An 18,599-nucleotide genomic window follows, 5' to 3' on the forward strand; every position below is an offset into this window, starting at 1 on the left:
GGTAGAAGCCCTCACTGGCAAGAAATCTCTTGAGGCAATCTGTGTTCTACATTTTGAGCTTCCTCACTTCAAGAAAGCTTTGGCGGAAGAGAAGAAAGATTTGGATGAGGGGTTGGAATTGGAAGAGGATTGGGAGGATGAGGCCAGTGAAGGGTTATCACGAGAGACCAGCCAGTCTAGAGATTCTATGGATGTAGATCTCAGTGGAAAGATTAAAGGGTGTCCTGAAAGTGCTGAGCATGCCTCTGTGTCAAAAATGGGTAGGGCTTTGGGAATTGGATTTGAAGAAAATGTAGAGAAGATGAAGGAAATGCCCCTTGATATAGAGAAACGAGATGCGGTTGAAAAAGGGAAGATGCCGGGCAGGGGTAATAGGTAAATTGTTTCTGGAAGGTTCTTGGGAGTTGTCATGGAGGGGAAATTGTTATTGGAAGGGTTTGTAAGGAGGAAGTTGGAAAGTTTTTTTCTCTTCAGTTCTCGATTTCTTGATTTTAATTGACGGATTTGGGAGGTAGTGGGATTATCTGAGTGTGCTGAGGGATCTTGGTCCTTCGTTGCTCGAGGGATGTATCCCTCTGATAGTTTTCATCGTGCCATGGTAAATGAGTCTTTGGATTGACTCATGGATGGCTAGGTGTGGATAATGAAGTTACTTGGTGAAGTGATTAGTTAATTTAGATGGTATGTGAGCACCTCTCTAAAGGTTATAGTAGGTCTCTTAACTTTTTTTCTTGGCATTAGAACCTGCTTCTTTGGCTTTCATATTTTGTATTCAGGGGGACTCCTGGTCCCATCTGGTTGTAATGCATAGTATGAATATATCTGTCATTTTTCAAAAAAAAAAAAAACACAAACACAAACAAACAAACAAAGGAGGCATAGAAGCATGATCAAGAGATGCATGGAAGCATGATCAAGAGATGCAAGAGATGAGCTAACAATTTGTCTAACTTAATGCTACTTTGCTCAAATCCTATGTAAACAAGAAATACAATAGATTTACAGTACCTTGGAATACATAGAGATCAATACGGGAGGACTTGAACAGGAGGTAAAACCAAGGCATCAACCCCCACCCAACCAGTATCCCCTTACGACAGCAATTTCTGCCCATGAATTGTATTCTACAAGAAGGTAATCGATGGGAGCAAGGGATTAAGATAAAATTCCTGAATTTTGTGGCGAATTGAAGGTCAGAAAGTAATTTCATTGCTAACCAAATTGGATGAAGTTCTTAATTATAAGGACTTGCCAATGCATAAAAGGATGAGGCCTTGTGGCTTCGTGGTGACAATCGATGAAAATTCAAAATGATCAATTGTTTCAATCGGCGATTACTCCTTGTCAGGATGTGAAGACACTGATGGAAGAGGAACTCTTTGTTGGAGAAAATCAGTGTACTGGTTGAGAAGAAGATAAGAAGATGCTTCAAGGCGCATAAACGCTCTCATTAAGACGATATTCGCCCCCACCAGTAGTGTGCAAAGGGGACCACGAACTCGCCTCCAAGATACAATGAAGCCTGGTTCCAAACTGATTGCTTGACGACATTCTGCACTGAACGGAATCAAGCCCTGAACGACCTTTGAATTTTGCAAGTATTTGAGACACAAGTGTCTGTTTCTGCAGAAAACAGAACACTTGAACAAAAACAGTAAAACAGAAACTTTGTAGGGGATTAGAGAGAGAATTGTGCTCGAAATAACAATTTTGGGTATACCAAAGTAGAAATCCGAACTCTATCTAGAATGAGTATTTTCTACTGTTTTTATAGAGCTTCCCATTGGAAAACACCCTTTCTGGACATCCTTTCAGCAGGTTTGAATTCTGACCGTTAGATTGCGTCTAATCGCGACTCTACGGTTCAGATCAATCCTTGAGTGACCGTTGGCTTATGTAAAAACCCTTCAAACTCCGTAACCGCTAGATCTCCCATCCACGGTGCAGATTGCACCCTTTAGGAACCTGACTGTTGTGTAGAAGAGACACAATCCAATGGTCATCATCAACTAGCTGTTATACCACGATCCGACGGTTCGGATCGCACCCGCTCACGCACTATCCATTTGAGCCCCTAGGCCTGTTGGGCCAACCGTTGGGCCCGAACTCAGGCCCAACCCGACCGAACCATTCGGTCTACTCACTTGACCGATCCAAGTCAATCGTGATCCAACGGTCCGGATCAAATCAGGAAAAATGAAAGGCTCCAATTGCACCTCGCTACGATACAAAGTGCGCCTAAAAAAGCGCCACTATGCGTCCTATAGCCCATTGCCCACGCCGCACGTGCGCAAACGGTGAGTTGCACTGTCCTACGGTTCAACCCAAGGCTAAGACAATTGTGCACCATAATAAAGAAGAGAAAAAGGTAAAGCTTTATAAGCCCAATTTTTCTTTTCTTATGAGTCGGTACGGGACTATCTTTTTCACACTACTTTTGCACTCTTCTCTTTCTCTTGCAAAAAGCAAATCTTTCCAAAGAAAAATTTTTCCATTTCCAAAACACACTTAGAAAATATTTTCCAAACACTTTGTTTTGACCAAAAAATAAGATTTTGAAAATCAAAATCTAACACTCTTACCCTTCAATTATCAACAAACCTTGCAGGAGCAACTCCATAATCGTAACAAAGATACCAAAACGATTTCTCAATGTATGTAATAATAGTTTTATAATTTACTTGCTAGAAATTGATTGGGAGACACCCAAGAGCAATCAATTTCAAGGTTCTTAAGCAAGTTGAGGCCGTCAATTCATGATATGAAGGCCCAAGCAAATGGAGAAATTCAAAAGATGGCTATCCTCAATGTACTATAGCAGCAGTCAACCAACTCTCTCACTTGATTCCAATGTATGCCAACCAGGCCTGAATCAATGTAGTTTTCAGTCCACTAATTCCTACAATAATATCAACTGACTTCGTCCAAAACAATCCCTAATAGAGCCAACGTGAAGTGTTTTAGGTTTGGACAGATGGGACATATTTCATACTATTGTCTTCAAGCTCAACAACCGCTTCTAGCACAAAAAGAAATGGGAGAAAACATGAGAAAACAAGTCAATGATGAAGATAATGGTGGTGAGTTAATGTTCTTTATGAAGACTGATGAAGATAATGGAAGTGAGGTAATGTTCTTTATGAAGACTCTCCTAGCCCTTTCTCAGTTAGTAGACATCTAAGAAGGAAGGACATTGGCTGAGACATAATGTGTTCTCTGTCATCTGTTATATTGAAGGACGCAGTGCCAAGCTCATTATTGATTCAGAAAATCATGAATGTGATTTCTCAAGAAGCAGTGAAAAATCTCAAGTTGAAGATGGAAGCCCACCCTCAACCATACAAATTAGCATGGTTGAATAACTCTAATGAGGTAAGAGCCTCTCAATGGTGCTTGGTATTTGTTTTTCGTAGGAAACAAGTACAAAGATAGTGTGGTGTAATGTAGTACCTATAGATACATGTCACATTTTGCTTGGAAGACCTTAGTAATTTGTTAGGAGTCCATTCACAATGATATAAAGAACGTTTATCGTTTTTTTCCCCCATAAATGATGAGAAGTTCAACTTTATGGCTTTCAAGGCGATTCAAATTCCGAAAAGGAAAAGACATAGTAGAGGTTGAGTCTCTAGCTCAATGGTAAAGACTAAAGACTATGTTCTTCAACCCTGAGGTCGAAAGTTCAATCCCAGCTTACCTACCAAAAAAGGAAAAGAAATAGTATGTCTTTCAGTTTGAGAATGAGACTATGGAAGATTTGATGGCTATTCATAAACTCAAGTATAAGAAGATTGGTCCTTGTGAAATCTTGAAGATTGGTGCAAACCTTGGGTTTGTGGGTTCTTTCAAGAACTTTTAGGAGCTTGATGTGTCAAAGAGTTCAGCCTCTCATAATCTAAGGTCTTTAAACAATACTCTTGCAACAGGATACGGTTTTAATCCTCCTTCAAAGGAGCTCAGCCTCTCATAATCTTCCTGATCCAATGATCCCTCCTCCGCTCTACTGTTAAGATCTTGCAGCTGGGGATAAAAGAGTTGCTTTATTGTTGGACAACTCTCTCCTATTCTTTTATGCCTATCTTTTAGCTTTAATTTTACATAGCAAAGCTTTTTTGTGGATCACCACATGAGCAGCTCCTGATGCCGAGGCTTCTGACCACCATGATTCCAACCTCTCATGCATTTTTGCTAATCCAAAGCTAAAAGGAGGCCGACCTCAAGATTCTAGGCGGGGGTCTAACACAATAGGGGAATGATTTGATATTGTTCTCGTTAAAGCAAACTAGTAAACCTTGGCACCTTGTTAATCCATCTCGGATAAATCAAGAATCTTTTAAGTCTACTCAGACTCTGATTTCTGGCCCAAGTGAATTGGGCTCCATATATATCTGGAGAGCTCCTACTAGATCCCGCTCTGTCTCTCACGAATCTAGTGACGTTGAAGTCCCCTCTAATGCACCATGGCTCAACCCATCTTGGTTTCTCGGTTGCAAACAACTTGTGGTTTAATAGAAGAGACCCAAGATTTAACCTGTACTTTCTTGTCTTGGGCTCCCAACCATCGCACATTGCAACTTAGAATCTTCATGAGGAAACAGATGACTGAGCAATTCCCAGTAGGGATCTAGTCTCTCCCACTCTACCCTAACTCTTCCTTTAGGTTTGTTTGAAGATGGGGCATCGTAATTAACTAACAGTGTTTGAAGATGACTGGGCACATTCCCTTAAGTTTGTCAGGTCCCACTAGGTTTCCCTGGTACTCGTAGCATTCAAAATTTATTTTTAGCGTCCATCGCAAAAGGGTTTTCACGGGTGGTCTGTCGCACATCAGACCAGCCACCTCGTTAATGAAAACAACAGCTTTTGTCTCCATTCACAAGGTGGATGGTCTGATGTGCAACAGACCAGCCGCGAAAAGCCTTTTGCAATGGAGCTTAGCAAACCCTTACTTTTAAAATTACTTTCCTATTACTTCTACTTCTACTTCTACTTCTACTTCTAAGTTACAAGAGTAAGCTAGTTAGAAAAAATCACTCGAGAAAGACTAATACTCACAACAGCATATCATATTTTTCTAAATGACCACATAGGACAAGATAGGGAAAACAAAAAATTATTATTGTTGTTGAAAAATATCCAACAAAGAAATTAAGATAGATAGTTGCTCAATGATTAGTTTCCACCTTGCAACATGTTAAAATAGGGGTGGAAAGGAGAAAAACGGTGTGAATATTTCTATATAAGGGATTTTCTAGGCAATTTCACAAAAAGCCATTTCACGGATACTTTTGCAGGAAAGAACAGCCAGGTAGGCTCTCTTGCAAAAGTTTAGCCGAAACATGGCTTTCCGCGAAATCGAATAGCAAATCCCATCGTATAAATAGTTTTTCCAGGGTGAATAAGTGTATTCAAAACATGAGGAATGCTAGACTGAAGGGAGCCCTTGCAAAAATGAGATGAAAGGGCTTCCACATTGGCTGCACGTCACTCTAAAATATAAAAGTGCGCCCTTCAGTCTGACATCCCTCCCAAGACATACAGTAATGCCAACATTATTGGATGGTCTACAACCATTCCATGCTTTTTTCTGTACACTGTCATCAATAAATCTGAGGGTTAAGATCATTCTATGAGGAAGATCTTCGTGGCATGACTTATGTACTTTGGGCCCCATTAAATAAATGGTTTAGATCACCCAATAGTAAGGGCACCGAGATGATATATCCACACCTGGGGCCATGCCCTTGCAGTGTAAAAAGAGTAGCCATGAATACGCTATAGGAGGGGTGGCTTGGACAATAAATGGGGGCGACTATAGCACTTCTCTTCTCGATCTATTTTGGCCTTTTAGGGGAGCTTTGGTGTGGTTAGGAAAGGCAAAAGAGAGAGGTATGCTGTAAGAACCCTAATATCAGATTTGTGCTAACTCATGAAACCTGTAAGTTCTTATCAACGCCCTCTCTTACTCATTTCTTGCATCAATGTTTCAGTGTCTAGGCCGAAAGCTATTCCATCTCTACTGTTTTCAAAACCCATCTCTCAAATCCATCTCTCAACTCTCAAACCCCACAAATCAACCATCATTTAAGGTCTCTTACCTTATCAACTCATGTGGGCTGTCAAAAGAAGCAGCTCTCAAAGTTTCTGAAAGATTGACTTTAAAACTGCAGAAAAACCAGACTCTGTCTTATATTTCTTCAGAAACCGTGATTTTACGAAAACCCAAATCTCAAATATCATTACCAAGTGTCCACAATTACTTTTTTCCAAACCAGACAAAACCCTAAAGCCCAAATTCGAGTTTTTCCTTGGTTTGGGAATCCCAGCACCCGAACTTGCAAGGACCCTCTGCGTAAACCCATATATGTTGAAAAGGAGTTTAGAAAATCAAATCATTCCTATCTTTTATTACCTTAAGAGCATCTTTCACACCAACAAAGACATCATCTACCTCTTCAGACACGCAAGATATCTTATTCAATGTAATCCCCGAAAAGCTCTGAAACCCAATTTGACGACCTTGAGAAATCATGGTGTGCCTGAATCCAGGATTTTGACACTTATGAAGACATATCCCGCAGCACTAGGGCTAAAATCTGATCATTTTAATGAGGTCGTAGCGAAGGTTAAGGAAATGGGGTTCGATCCATCTGGTTCATCATTTGTAGTTGCAATCGTCCCAATGTCGGTAATGAGCAAATCGACCTGGGAAGGAAAATTAGAGGTTTATAGGAGCTTTGGTTGGACTGATGATGAGATTCTTTCAGCATTCAGAAGGCAACCCCTGTGTATGATTACATCGGGGAAGAAGCTTAAGAGGGTGATGGATTTCTTTGTCAACAAAATGGATCTAAAGCCATCTTATCTTTCCAAAAACCCAAATTTTCTTTTGCTTAGTTTGGAGAAGCGAATTCGTCCTAGATGTTCGGTTTTGCAAGTTTTGATGTCAAAGGATATCCCTAAGAAATATTTAAATCTGTCCACGGTACTGCAGATGTCTGAGAAGAAATTCGTGGAGAAGTATGTGACCAAGAATATAGAGAGAGTTCCAGAAATACTGGGTGTATACCAAGGGAAGCCGGCATTTATAGGATTAGATATTGGAGGTAAAATGTTGATATGAAATTGCTGGGAAGATGCATATTTTTCTATATGATACTAAATGCTACTCATCAATTTAGTTTAATTTGGTGTCGTACTTCTTGTTCTAGTTCATTGGAGCCATTGTTTATTTTTATTTTTTTATGTATGGCAGTAATTGCTACTCAACAATTTAGTTTAATTTCTTGTTGTACCACTAATTCTACTTCATTGGAGGCAATGCTTGTTTTATGTTTCATCTGTCGTTCAAAGACTTAAACCTGGTGGCGGGTTATTAATAGTCATTTTATGTAGGCTCTGCACTCAATTTGGAAGAGTTTTTGCACTTTCACTTGGCCAAATCCAGCAAGACAAATCTTGACAGCCTTCATGAATGCCATTATCTAAAGTGCAATGCTCTTGTCTTCTCTTCTGAGATCATCTTTGAATATTCCACTGGGCCCAAATTTCCAAAGAGAAATCATCAAAGTTCAACTTAATAATAGAAGGCCGAATCATCCTTTTTTCTTTAATAAAAGGCAGAACCATCCTCATCAACGGATCTCCAAAGGGCTTCTTTAAATGCTCTCGAGGGCTACGACAGGGTGAGCTGTTATCCTCATTCTCATTTGTTATAGTAGCATAGGTACTGAGTAGAATGTTGCACAAAAGCCAATCCCAAGGGTTGATCGAGGGATTTAGACTAGGGTCCCAAAACCTAGAGGTCTCTCATCTTCAATTTGCATAGGGCACTTTGGTTTTTAGCTCACCGGCGGTGGATAAGGTTCTAAATTTGAAGGCTATTCTGAGGTGCTATGAGGTAGTAACGGGCCATAGATCGAACTTCAGCAAGTTAAGAATTTTGGACATCCGTGTGGATTCAGATGAGTTAGACGGTCTATCCGGCTTGTTGAGATGCAATGTGGACAAATTCCCAACCCCTTACCTGGGTTTACCCTTAGGAGTTGGGAGACCCAGCAAGAGGGAGTGGGTCTCACTAGTGGAAAGGGTGGGAAAGAGGCTAGCCACGTGGAAGAGAAAATTGATGCCATTAAGAGGGAGGATTGCACTTTTAAAAGCAGTCTTGGCAAATATTCCAATTTATTATATATCAGTTTTCAAATACCCCATGAGTGTGATTATTCGTATCGAAGAAATCTGGAAGAGGTTTGATCAGATGGGAAGCGTAAGTTACACTTAGTTAGTTGGGAGGATATGAGAAATGTAAGTTGCACTTAGTATGTTGGGAGGAGGTTTGCTATTCACTGCAAGCAGGCGAGCTTGGTATTAGAAAGCTGAAAGTAGTAAATAGTGCTCTCCTTGGAAAATGGCTCTGGAGATTTGCGAAAGAGAGGCGTCATCTTTGGGCTCGGGTCATCAAGGGTAAGTATGGAGCTCTACCTGGACACTGGTCATCTTATGATAAGTTCAGACCCGACGGTCTGACAGTGTGGTGCGAGATTCTCAGACAGGAAGTAAAACTCTATGAAGGGATTCGATACAAGCTCTATTCAGAGGAGCGAATCCGGTTTTGCACAATAGGTGGTGCAGTGACAAACCATTCAAGGTGTTTTTTTTATTTTTTTGAATGGTAGGAACCATTGAAGGTGTTGTTCCTTGATTTATTTGTAATGATGGCTAACAAGGAAGCCTGGTTAAAAGAGTGCTTTGAACTGAGAGATAATGTAGTTTCTTGGAAAGTTGAATTCAGGAGAAACTTCTTTGAAAGGGTGTTAGACCGAGTAACAAACCTCATTGAGATGCTGAGATCTCAATATATTAGAAGGATAGGCGAAGACATAAGGGTTTGGATTTGGAAGTCCTCCGGGTTATTCTGCGTCAAGTCATTCTACCGACAAATTGCCTCTACTCCTATAGCTTCGTCTGTAGCTAGAGTGTGGGACATTGCAGCCCCCGCCTCAAGTAAGTGCTTTTGGATGGACACCCTTCCTAGACAAAATCCTAACAGTGGATCATCTACGTAGTTGCAATATGTGAATAATCGACCATTGTGCTCTTCGCATCAAGTCAGGTGAAAATGTAGACCACATATTCCTTCATTGTAGCTTGGCTAAAGAGATATGGAGCAAAGTGTTCTCAAGATTCGGTAGTTTACGTGTCATGCCCTTCAGTATCAGAGATTTACCAGCAGGGTGGTTTTCAGTCCCATGGCGAAAGAAAGTTAGAACTCTATGGATCTTGATTCTCCTAGCAGTCCTATGGGTCTTGTGGAAGGAAAGAAATGTGAGAGTTTCTAAAGGCCTGGTGAAAGGGCCCCACTTCTTATTCTGTAAAATCGTGGCCCTAACCATGTCTTGGGCAAAGGTTATACCCTCCTTTAGGTTTATTATGATATGGATGGAGTGAGGTGTGCACTAGCTAAGAAATAGTACCGGCCTAGGTGCAAGAATGGGCTCCACCTGCTCCAGGATTCTTGAACTTAACTTTGATGGATCTACCTTCGGAAATCCAGGGCCAATGGGATAGGAGACGTTCTAAAAGATGAAAATGGGAACACTTTATGGTCTTTTTCAGGCCCAATCGATATCGCAGATTCAAATGAGGCAGAGGTGAGGGCAGTGCTTCACGAGTTAAGATTGCTTGATTCTAACCTTATAGATCAAGTAGTACTTGAAAGGGGATTCCTTCAATGTCATCAAATGCCTTAAGGGGAATCTCCCCATTCCTTGGAGATTTGCCCATTGGTTTGATGAAATACAAGATAAAGTTTGTGGTTCAACGATTTATTTAACCATGTAAAGAGATCAAAGGTTTTAATTTCTGGCCGCCTTGAGAGGTCTTGAAGCGCTTAAAGTGTAGCTTTTGGGAGGTTTTTTGTAGTTGTATAACCTGCAGGGGCGGAGCCAGACCAATTTATACTTGTCTCCCTTGGTCATTGGGGGGGCCATGGCCACTAAAGTAGCTAGGCATGCATGCATAACCATACAACATAAAAGGAATTTCGCAAGTCATTGAGGGTGGCATGGCCTCCCTCAAGCTATATGTGCCTCCGCCCTTGATAACCTGTACCTTTCCTTTGGATGTAATCTTGACCTTCTTGGTCGTGGTTTCTGCTGCTTCTTCAATCAATCTATTTTCCATTAAAAAAAAATTCTCTTTGCTTTAAAACTTTGGTCTCTATGGATCTCATTCTATTTCCTATGGTGATGTTGGGTTATGATTCCCAAAATTCACCATGCACTAACCCGAAGAGGGGATCAAGACCTAAATGATTTCTAGAAATCCATCTTCTACACCAAAGGCATCTTGTAATAAAACTCCTCTGGATTTTTCATGAAGTACCCAAGCCATCACAAATGTGACATGTTCCATAGAAAATGCACTCTCTTCCTGGGGTGCGTGGGTGCGTGGTTGGGTTGGGGCATGTCCCTCCTCAAGCTATATGTGCCTCCACCCCTGATAACATGTACCTTTCCTTTGGATGTAATCTTGACCTTCTTGGTCGTGGTTTCTCCTGCTTCTTCAATCAATTTATTTTCCATTAAAAAAAAATTCTCTTTGCTTTAAAACTTTGGTCTCTATGGATCTCATTCTATTTCCTATGGTGATGTGGTTATGATTCCCAAAATTCACCATGCACTAACCCGAAGAGGGGATCAAGACCTAAATGATTTCTAGAAATCCATCTTCTACACCAAAGGCATCTTGTCATAAAACTCCTCTGGATTTTTCATGAAGTACCCAAGCCATCACAAATGTGACATGTTCCATAGAAAATGCACTCTCTTCCTGGGGGGTGGGGTGCGTGGGTGGGGGTGGGTGGGTGTGTGGTTGGGTTGGGGCATGTCCCCCCTCAAGCTATATGTGCCTCCACCCCTGATAACCTGTACCTTTCTTTTGGATGTAATCTTGACCTTCTTGGTCGTGGTTTCTCCTGCTTCTTCAATCAATCTATTTTCCATTAAAAAAAAAATCTCTTTGCTTTAAAACTTTGGTCCCTATGGATCTCATTCTATTTCCTATGGTGATGTTGGGTTATGATTCCCAAAATTCACCATGCACTAACCCAAAGAGGGGATCAAGACCTAAATGATTTCTAGAAATCCATCTTCTACACCAAAGGCATCTTGTCATAAAAACTCCTCTGGATTTTTCATGAAGTACCCAAGCCATCACAAATGTGACTTGTTCCATAGAAAATGCACTCTCTTCCTGGGGGGTGGGGGGGATGGGTGGGTGCGTGGTTGGGTTGGGGCATGTCCCTCCTCAAGCTATATGTGCCTCCACCCCTGATAACCTGTACCTTTCCTTTGGATGTAATCTTGACCTTCTTGGTCGTGGTTTCTCCTGCTTCTTCAATCAATCTATTTTCCATTAAAAAAAATCCTCTTTGCTCTAAAACTTTGGTCTCTATGCATCTCATTCTATTTCCTATGGTGATGTTGGGTTATGATTCCCAAAATTCACCATGCACTAACCCCCAAGAGGGGATCCAGACCTAAATAATTTCTAGAAATCCATCTTCTACACCAAAGGCATCTTGTCATAAAAACTCCTCTGAATTTTTCGTGAAGGACCCAAGCCATCACAAATGTTACATGTTCCATAGAAAATGCACTCTCTTCCTAGGGTAGGGAGCTCCTCCCTTTTTCCAAAAGCAGGGTAAAAGAAGCTGAAAAGGCCCAACAAAGACACAAAGACACTGAAGGGCCATCACATGCTTGCTCACTTCGTTCTTGCTTACTCTTTGATTCTACTTTTAAAGCAACTCTTAAAGAATCTTCTTAAAATAGTTGGCTCGCTCCATATATTGCGCCCTCTAGCTCAACTCCACCTAAGAACCACCCGCAAGCTCTACTTGCCTCTATTGAACTGCTCTACTTGACTCTATTGAACCGCCTATCGTAGCTCTCGATCTTCTTTCTTTCTTTTCTTGTTGGATTCTTTTTTTGTCTAGATTCGGAATAAATGTACATGGTACGAAATTTCTTTCTTTGACAAAAAAGATGTGGTCTCCTTCTATTTAATTAAGCCTCCCATGAATTGAGCTCCAAATCTTCCTTGCACGGGAAAAATGTATACATAGTTGATGGCTGAATTCTTTTCTCTCGTTACCTAAGATGCATCTGTTCACCAATCAGATTTTTTCTTCTTAGGAAATTGTGTGTTGATTCTCTATAGAGCCCGAAAACCAGCAAAATGATTGCACCGTGTGGGGAATCAGAGAACTCTAAATGATGTCCCAAAGGACCCGACCACCACCATAACCACTAGGTACCTAAAAAGGGCGTAACTGAGAAGGGACACGGGGCGTCAATTAGTCATCCCCAAACCCTCCTATCTTCCTCCACATTGGAAACAAAGACCACCGCGAAGCTTCTAATAACCCTGAACTAGTCTTCCTTCAGAGTTTTCGTTAGAAAGAAAGAGGTGGGAAGGATGAGCTTTTCCAAGTTTTTACCCTTCCGTTGTTTGTTTAAGGATGACTTTTCTTAAGCAAAAATCCATTGTCATTCATAAACGAAAACACCTCTAAGTCATCCAAAACGTTTCCCCCTTAAAACCTCGAATGTGGCTTTCCCATCCAAACATAAAGTATGAGGCCTTCACCTTTGTAATGTTTTGCTCAGTTACGTTTTAGCTGCTTTTATTGCTTTTTAGTAAATTTGGCAATTCAATCATGTCAAAGAAACTCTAGTCACAACTCCATCTTACAAACTCGGAGATCGACATCCTTAAGAAGTTACAAGAGTCAGATAGTTAGAAGAAGTTGCAATTTTAATCCTCCAAAAAATCTGAGCCAGAGCGAGATGCAAGAATCCTTGATCCGGAGATGACCAAATATCCGGGCATGTCTCGAGGGCCCCTAGCCATCTCCATCGTGTTCACAAACCTTAGAGCAACCTTGGCTCCCGCTCCCGCTAGGTTACACAACTGAATTGGTGTTCACATTGGCGGGCGGTGGAGGTTACTTCAGTACCATTGTGAAGCTCCCTCTCATCAACATTGAGAGGATTCCATACTTGTCTCTCAGACCACGGGACCCATCCTGCACAATGGTATGCATTTTAGTGGCTTTCTTTGTTAATACGCAAGCTGATGGTATTTTCTTGCTGGAATTGAAGCCCATCCACCAAGTGATGGAACTAGCCTTCGCTAGCGGCATCTCAAATATTTATTGAATCTGCCCTTGGATTTTTTTTTTTTTTAATTTAGTCTGTCAAATCTGATATGCTTTTTTGGTAGATAAGCTAGAGTTTCGACACCTAACAGTTTATTAATAAATAATCAAAAGTGTAAGCATTTCATCACAGTCATTGAGTTTTTTGTAGCTCAAACTAGATGCTGTATGATATAATTCAATCTCTATGTTGATAGAGAATTAAGTTTGTGATGATTTCCTCTGCGAAGGAGGAATTGAAATCAGTCCAAACTCTAAATATCCGATTTGGTTAGAGGAAGTTAAGAAAAAGGAAAATGGTCTATGAACATGATGTAACTTTAAACAATCAACAAGAAAAAAATAATCAAGAATCAACAAATATCCTTGGAAACGTGATCGAGTATATTCAAATTGATTTTAACTTTGTGGTCGAGTTAAATCTTGGGCTAGTGGGAAGTTTCTCACAATCTAATAGTTTTCCTTCCTAGCGAGCCTTCATATGACGTATTTATAAGGCTCTGCTTCAACCATATAATTTCTACATTTCGAGCAGGAAATGTTATTTTCTTCATTTATAGTTGCATTGTTTGAGGCTAATAATGATGATTATCTCAGCAAATTTAACACTTTCATTTTGTTGTCCACATGTTTGCCTGCCATGAAATTTTTTTCCTTAAAAATGACTTTGTCCGCAAATGCTTTGTGGACCCTATTTCAGATAAATATTACATGGTAGCCAAAGGAAATTCTTTGGCTGTTGAATTAGGGTATTCAAGAAGAACAGATTGTTCCAATTCGATACCATCACGAATTCATAGGAACAGATTTGTCTTTGAAGCATTTTTCCTTTCCAACATTGTTCTATGGGAGCTTCTCTTGTTCTGCATAATTATTACGCCAAAAATCGGTAACAGATAAGGTAGTGACGAAGGAGCTGATCTGGCCAATCTAGGTTCTTGAGTTGACCAAAGGGTAATGACCTGCACAGGAGAACACTAGGTCAGAAGACCAACCCGGAGACGTAGCTCCGGACGGGCCCTTCGACACTCAAGTCAGTAATGGGCCCAAATGAACAGATCAATGCTATGCATAGTAACTTTTTTGGGATTCGAAACCCTTACCTTGTCTTTATGAGGGCTATTTATAGTAAGGGCTTAGGGTGTTAGCTTATCCTTTAGGACAGGTGTCAACCTGCTAGTGGACTAAGCTTTACCCTTGTTTTGATACCTTGGACAGGTGTAGGATCATGGCTGGGTAACGTTTATACTTGGTCCTTCCATTTTAGGCTACAATGACCCTAATACCCCTTGTAGGGGCGATGATTCTAGGGGGCCGCCTTGGTGCCACGTGTCGAATAATGATTGGGATTGTCTTTCATACCCATCACTAATTATGTGAATTGGAAAAATTGTTTTTCAAAGAAAAAGTTTTAAAAAAATTATGATTGCCAAGCATGCCAGGTATCTCTTTTTGAAGCACTTGAGCCTCTAGAGAAGTGTGTAAAACACCATTATCATGTTTTTGTCACTTCGGCTTCATTAATTTGGACATTTTGGGCATACTTCTTTGTTTTGACTCGGTTCGTAGTTCTGAACTTAAGAATGATGATTATAAGAAGCTACATAATTAAGAAACAAATCTGCCAATGGAGGCTCTTCTTGCGAAGCTCTTTGCCAACTTTAAAATCTGCCAATGCCCAGTTTCGCAGTGCTACTGGAAGAAACAAATCTTTCCTTTCCCGGTTTCGTAGATGTTAGCAGATATTCAAGAGCAGTATAATCTATTTAATGAGATTTTATATGGTGGCCGACCTTTACATGTAAAAGGTCGGAGAGTGAAAAACCCCCCTCCCTAGATTTTTGATACAACGAAAGCCCCCTCTTTTTACTTTGTCTTGGATAAAAAATCAAGGGTGGCAGGTTTTCTCTCTCTCTACCACAAGATCGGCCACCATATAATTTCTCCTATTTAATATTTACGAAATCTTGTCAAAGAAACTTTGTTCACAGTAAGAACTTGGATATGAACATCCTAAAGAAGTTACAAGAGTGGATAGTCGGGACAAATTGCTCGAGAAGGACTAAAACCTCACCTTTGTAAACAAGGTGAGAGTTAGAAATTGAGTGAGTTCGATTTTCTGAATTGATATAATACACAATTACAGGCTTGAATAATGTATCTACATTGGAAAAATAAATTATAATGCAAACATAATTTTAGTGCTACAAAAAATCTGACTCGGCTAGAGAACTACCATGTAAAATGGCTGTCCCCTCTCAACAGCCGAGTACCTGGGTTAGAGTTAGAGGCAAGGTTCTATGTCCTCCTCCTGTAACTCATTTTTTCTTATTAATAAAATTTAAGGTGCAACCCGGGTTCATAGATAAATTCCGGATTTTAAAAAAAAGCTGTCCTTGACCTGAAGCGACAGCTATATGTCAAATATCGTCCGAACTCAGGCGGAGTTTACAGTCCTGTCAAGATTCAAAATCGGACAGAAGAGCTTACAATTCATGAATTTACTATTAAAAATATAAAAGCAGAGAATGCATGCTTAAAAGAGGGTTAGGATCTTTAATTTCGGTTGGAGTTTTATTATTATGGCAACAAAACAAAGGGGTCCTCTCTAATTTTTCCTATTTCACGCATATTTGCATTGGAGAACAAGTCCAGATGTTGTAACTGTATCCATTCTTTCCGAATAAATGGGGATATAGAGACTATATGGGTTGTACATTTTACCCAAAATCTTTTCTACAATGGCAACCATAAAAGAGCATACACTTAGACAGCTCGAGTTTTATAAAAGAATACACGATGACAAGATAGGGCCATAAAAAATTATTATGGTTGCTGAGAAAATCCAACAGGGGAACTAAGATAGATGGTGGCTCAATGAGTAGTCTCCACCTTGCAACATGCCCAATGGGGGTGGAAAGGATAAAACAGTGTGAATATAGTGAGCTCAACATTATTGGATGGTCTAAAATATTCGATTTTTTTTTTTTTTTTTTTTTGGCCATTCATAAATCTGAGTTAGGCCATGTCTGACAGCCAGGAATTTTATTTTTTCATGATAAATTGGTACTGCTGAGAAGGTGTAGGGCGATCGAAGGAGACAGATTTGAGGGCACGGTTGAGATGAGCCTGAGAAGTGGCTAGAAATGAGGAGTAGAGTTTTTTTTGTGTCATGATGTTTAGCCAGTTTTCATAACTTGGAGATACTAGTCTCTAAGATTTTTAGCCACTTCACCCTCTCCTCCTCTTTGGAGACACCGATTTATTCTCATGAAAAAAATTCATGGTAGCCAAACTTCCCTTCGTATCATCCTATGAGCATGATTTCCGGGGCCTGACTTATCTACCACCTTCTGGCCCAACAAATGAATGCTTTAGATCACCCAATAATAAGAGCACCAGTATGTCATGGTACTGATATTAGCACTACCACGATTTGATAATTGTACAAACTTTGCAAAAGCCAATTCGACCGCGGAGTTTTGCAGGAGAATACGTGACTGTTCCCTCGTGCAAAAGTCAGCCATGAGATAGCTTTCCGTGAAATTGCCTAGTAAATCCCTATATTTTATTATTCAACCGGCTGTCACAAATCATTACAATTCCCAAAAAGCTCCAAGAAGCCAGTTAAATAAGAAAAGACAAGGTGAGTTCGTGCCATTATCAAAACATGGTAGTCCAATACAAGTAACCTATATCTTAACGGAAATGATATACACTTCCCTGGGTCACACCCTTGCGGCGTAAAAAAGAGTAGCCATAAATCCACTTCCTATTTCATGGAGGCTTTTGGCATGATGAGTTGGGAAAAGGCAAGGACTGAATATTTTTGTCGAAGTGTTTGGTGAGGAGCATCCTGTAAAAACCCCTCGAGTAGCCATTAAACCAACAAGAAAGCTCTGGAGTTTATTGGTGGGGAAAAGAGTAAGAGCTTCCTAACTCATCCAACCTGTAAGTTCTATCTCTTACTCCTTTTTTGCATCAATGTTTCACTATCTCCGTCCAAAGCTATTCCACCTCTATTATTTTCAAAACCCATCTCTCAAATCAATCTCTCAACTCTCAAACCCCACAAATCAACCATCATTTAAGGTCTCTTACCTCATCAACTCATGTGGGCTGTCAAAAGAAGCAGCTCTCAAAGTTGCTAAAAATATCGACTTTGAAACCACAGAAAAACCAGACTCTGTCCTATCTTTCTTCAGAAGCCATGATTTAACCCAAACCCACATCTCAACTATCATTACCAAGTTTCCAAAATTACTCGTATCCAATCCAGACAAAACCCTAAAGCCTAAATTCGAGTTTTTCCTTGGTTTGGGGATTCCCACATCCGAACTTGCAAGGACCCTCTGCTCAAACCCGTCTATATTGAATAGGAGTGTAGAAAATCAAATTATTCCTATCCTTGATTTCATTAAGAGCATACTTTACCCAAACAAAGACATCATTGTCATCCTCAGACAGTCTATATATCTTATTCATCGTAATGTCCAAAAAGTACTGGAACCCAATATCACAACCTTGCGAAATCATGGTGTGCCTGAATCCAGGATTTCAAAACTTATCATGACACAACCTGGAGCACTAGGGCTAAAATCTGACCGTTTTAGTGACGTTGTCACCGTGGTTAAGGAAATGGGATTCAATCCATCAGGTTCGTTATTTGTATTAGCGGTGATCGTAATGTCATTTTTGAGCAAACCTACTTGGGAAAGAAAATTGGAGGTTTTTAGGAGCTTTGGTTGGTCTGAAGATGAGATTCTTTCCGCATTCAAAAAGCAACCCTTGTATATGATCACAACGGAGAAGAAGGTTAAGATGGTGATGGATTTCTTTGTCAACAAAATGGGTCGGAAACCATCTTTTCTTTCGAAACACCCAAATTATCTTTTGCTTAGTTTGGAGAAGCGGATTCGTCCTAGATGTTCGGTTTTACTAGTTTTAATGTCAGAGGACATCCTTAAGAAAGATTTAAATTTGTCCACCGCACTACAATTGTCTGAAAAGGGATTCATGGAGAAGTATGTGATCAAGAATAAAGAGAGAGTTCCAGATATACTCAGTGTATACCAAGGCAAGCCAGCAGTTACAGGATTAGACATCGGAGGTAAAGAATCAGTTGCGGTTCATAAATTGTAAAATGTTGATATGAAAGTGCAAAGAAGATGCACATTTTTTCTATATGCTACTGATTGCTACTCAACAATTTAGTTAAAATTTTTTTTTTGTACCCTCTTGTTCTAGTTCATTGGAGGCAATGCTTGTTTTATTTTCCAACTGCCCTTCAAAGACTTATATCTGATGCATAATTGGAGGGGTTGTTAATAGTCATTTTATGTAGACTCTGCACTCAATTTGGACGAGTTTTTACACT

The 18,599-nt window shown here is 40.2% G+C and overlaps 1 protein-coding gene across 1 annotated transcript; it reads left to right on the top strand.

The window, feature by feature from the left end:
- The first annotated feature begins 16,956 nt into the window (after positions 1 to 16,956).
- On the top strand, positions 16,957 to 18,495 carry LOC143887409 (transcription termination factor MTERF8, chloroplastic-like). Its single transcript, XM_077391499.1, has one exon. It carries the CDS (start codon positions 17,207 to 17,209, stop codon positions 18,362 to 18,364), a length of 1,158 nt encoding a protein of 385 aa, XP_077247614.1. The 5' UTR covers positions 16,957 to 17,206; the 3' UTR covers positions 18,365 to 18,495.
- The last annotated feature ends 104 nt before the right edge of the window (positions 18,496 to 18,599 follow it).

The sequence above is a fragment of the Tasmannia lanceolata genome, unplaced genomic scaffold, assembly GCF_043159265.1.
Source record: "Tasmannia lanceolata isolate RefF3 unplaced genomic scaffold, GAP_Taslan_0.1 ptg000012l, whole genome shotgun sequence".
NCBI classification, from domain to species: domain Eukaryota; kingdom Viridiplantae; phylum Streptophyta; class Magnoliopsida; order Canellales; family Winteraceae; genus Tasmannia; species Tasmannia lanceolata.

What these genes read in the sequence shown, in the direction of transcription:
- LOC143887409 (XM_077391499.1), top strand. Translation starts at nt 17,207, where the DNA reads ATGTTTCACTATCTCCGTCCAAAGCTATTCCACCTCTATTATTTTCAA.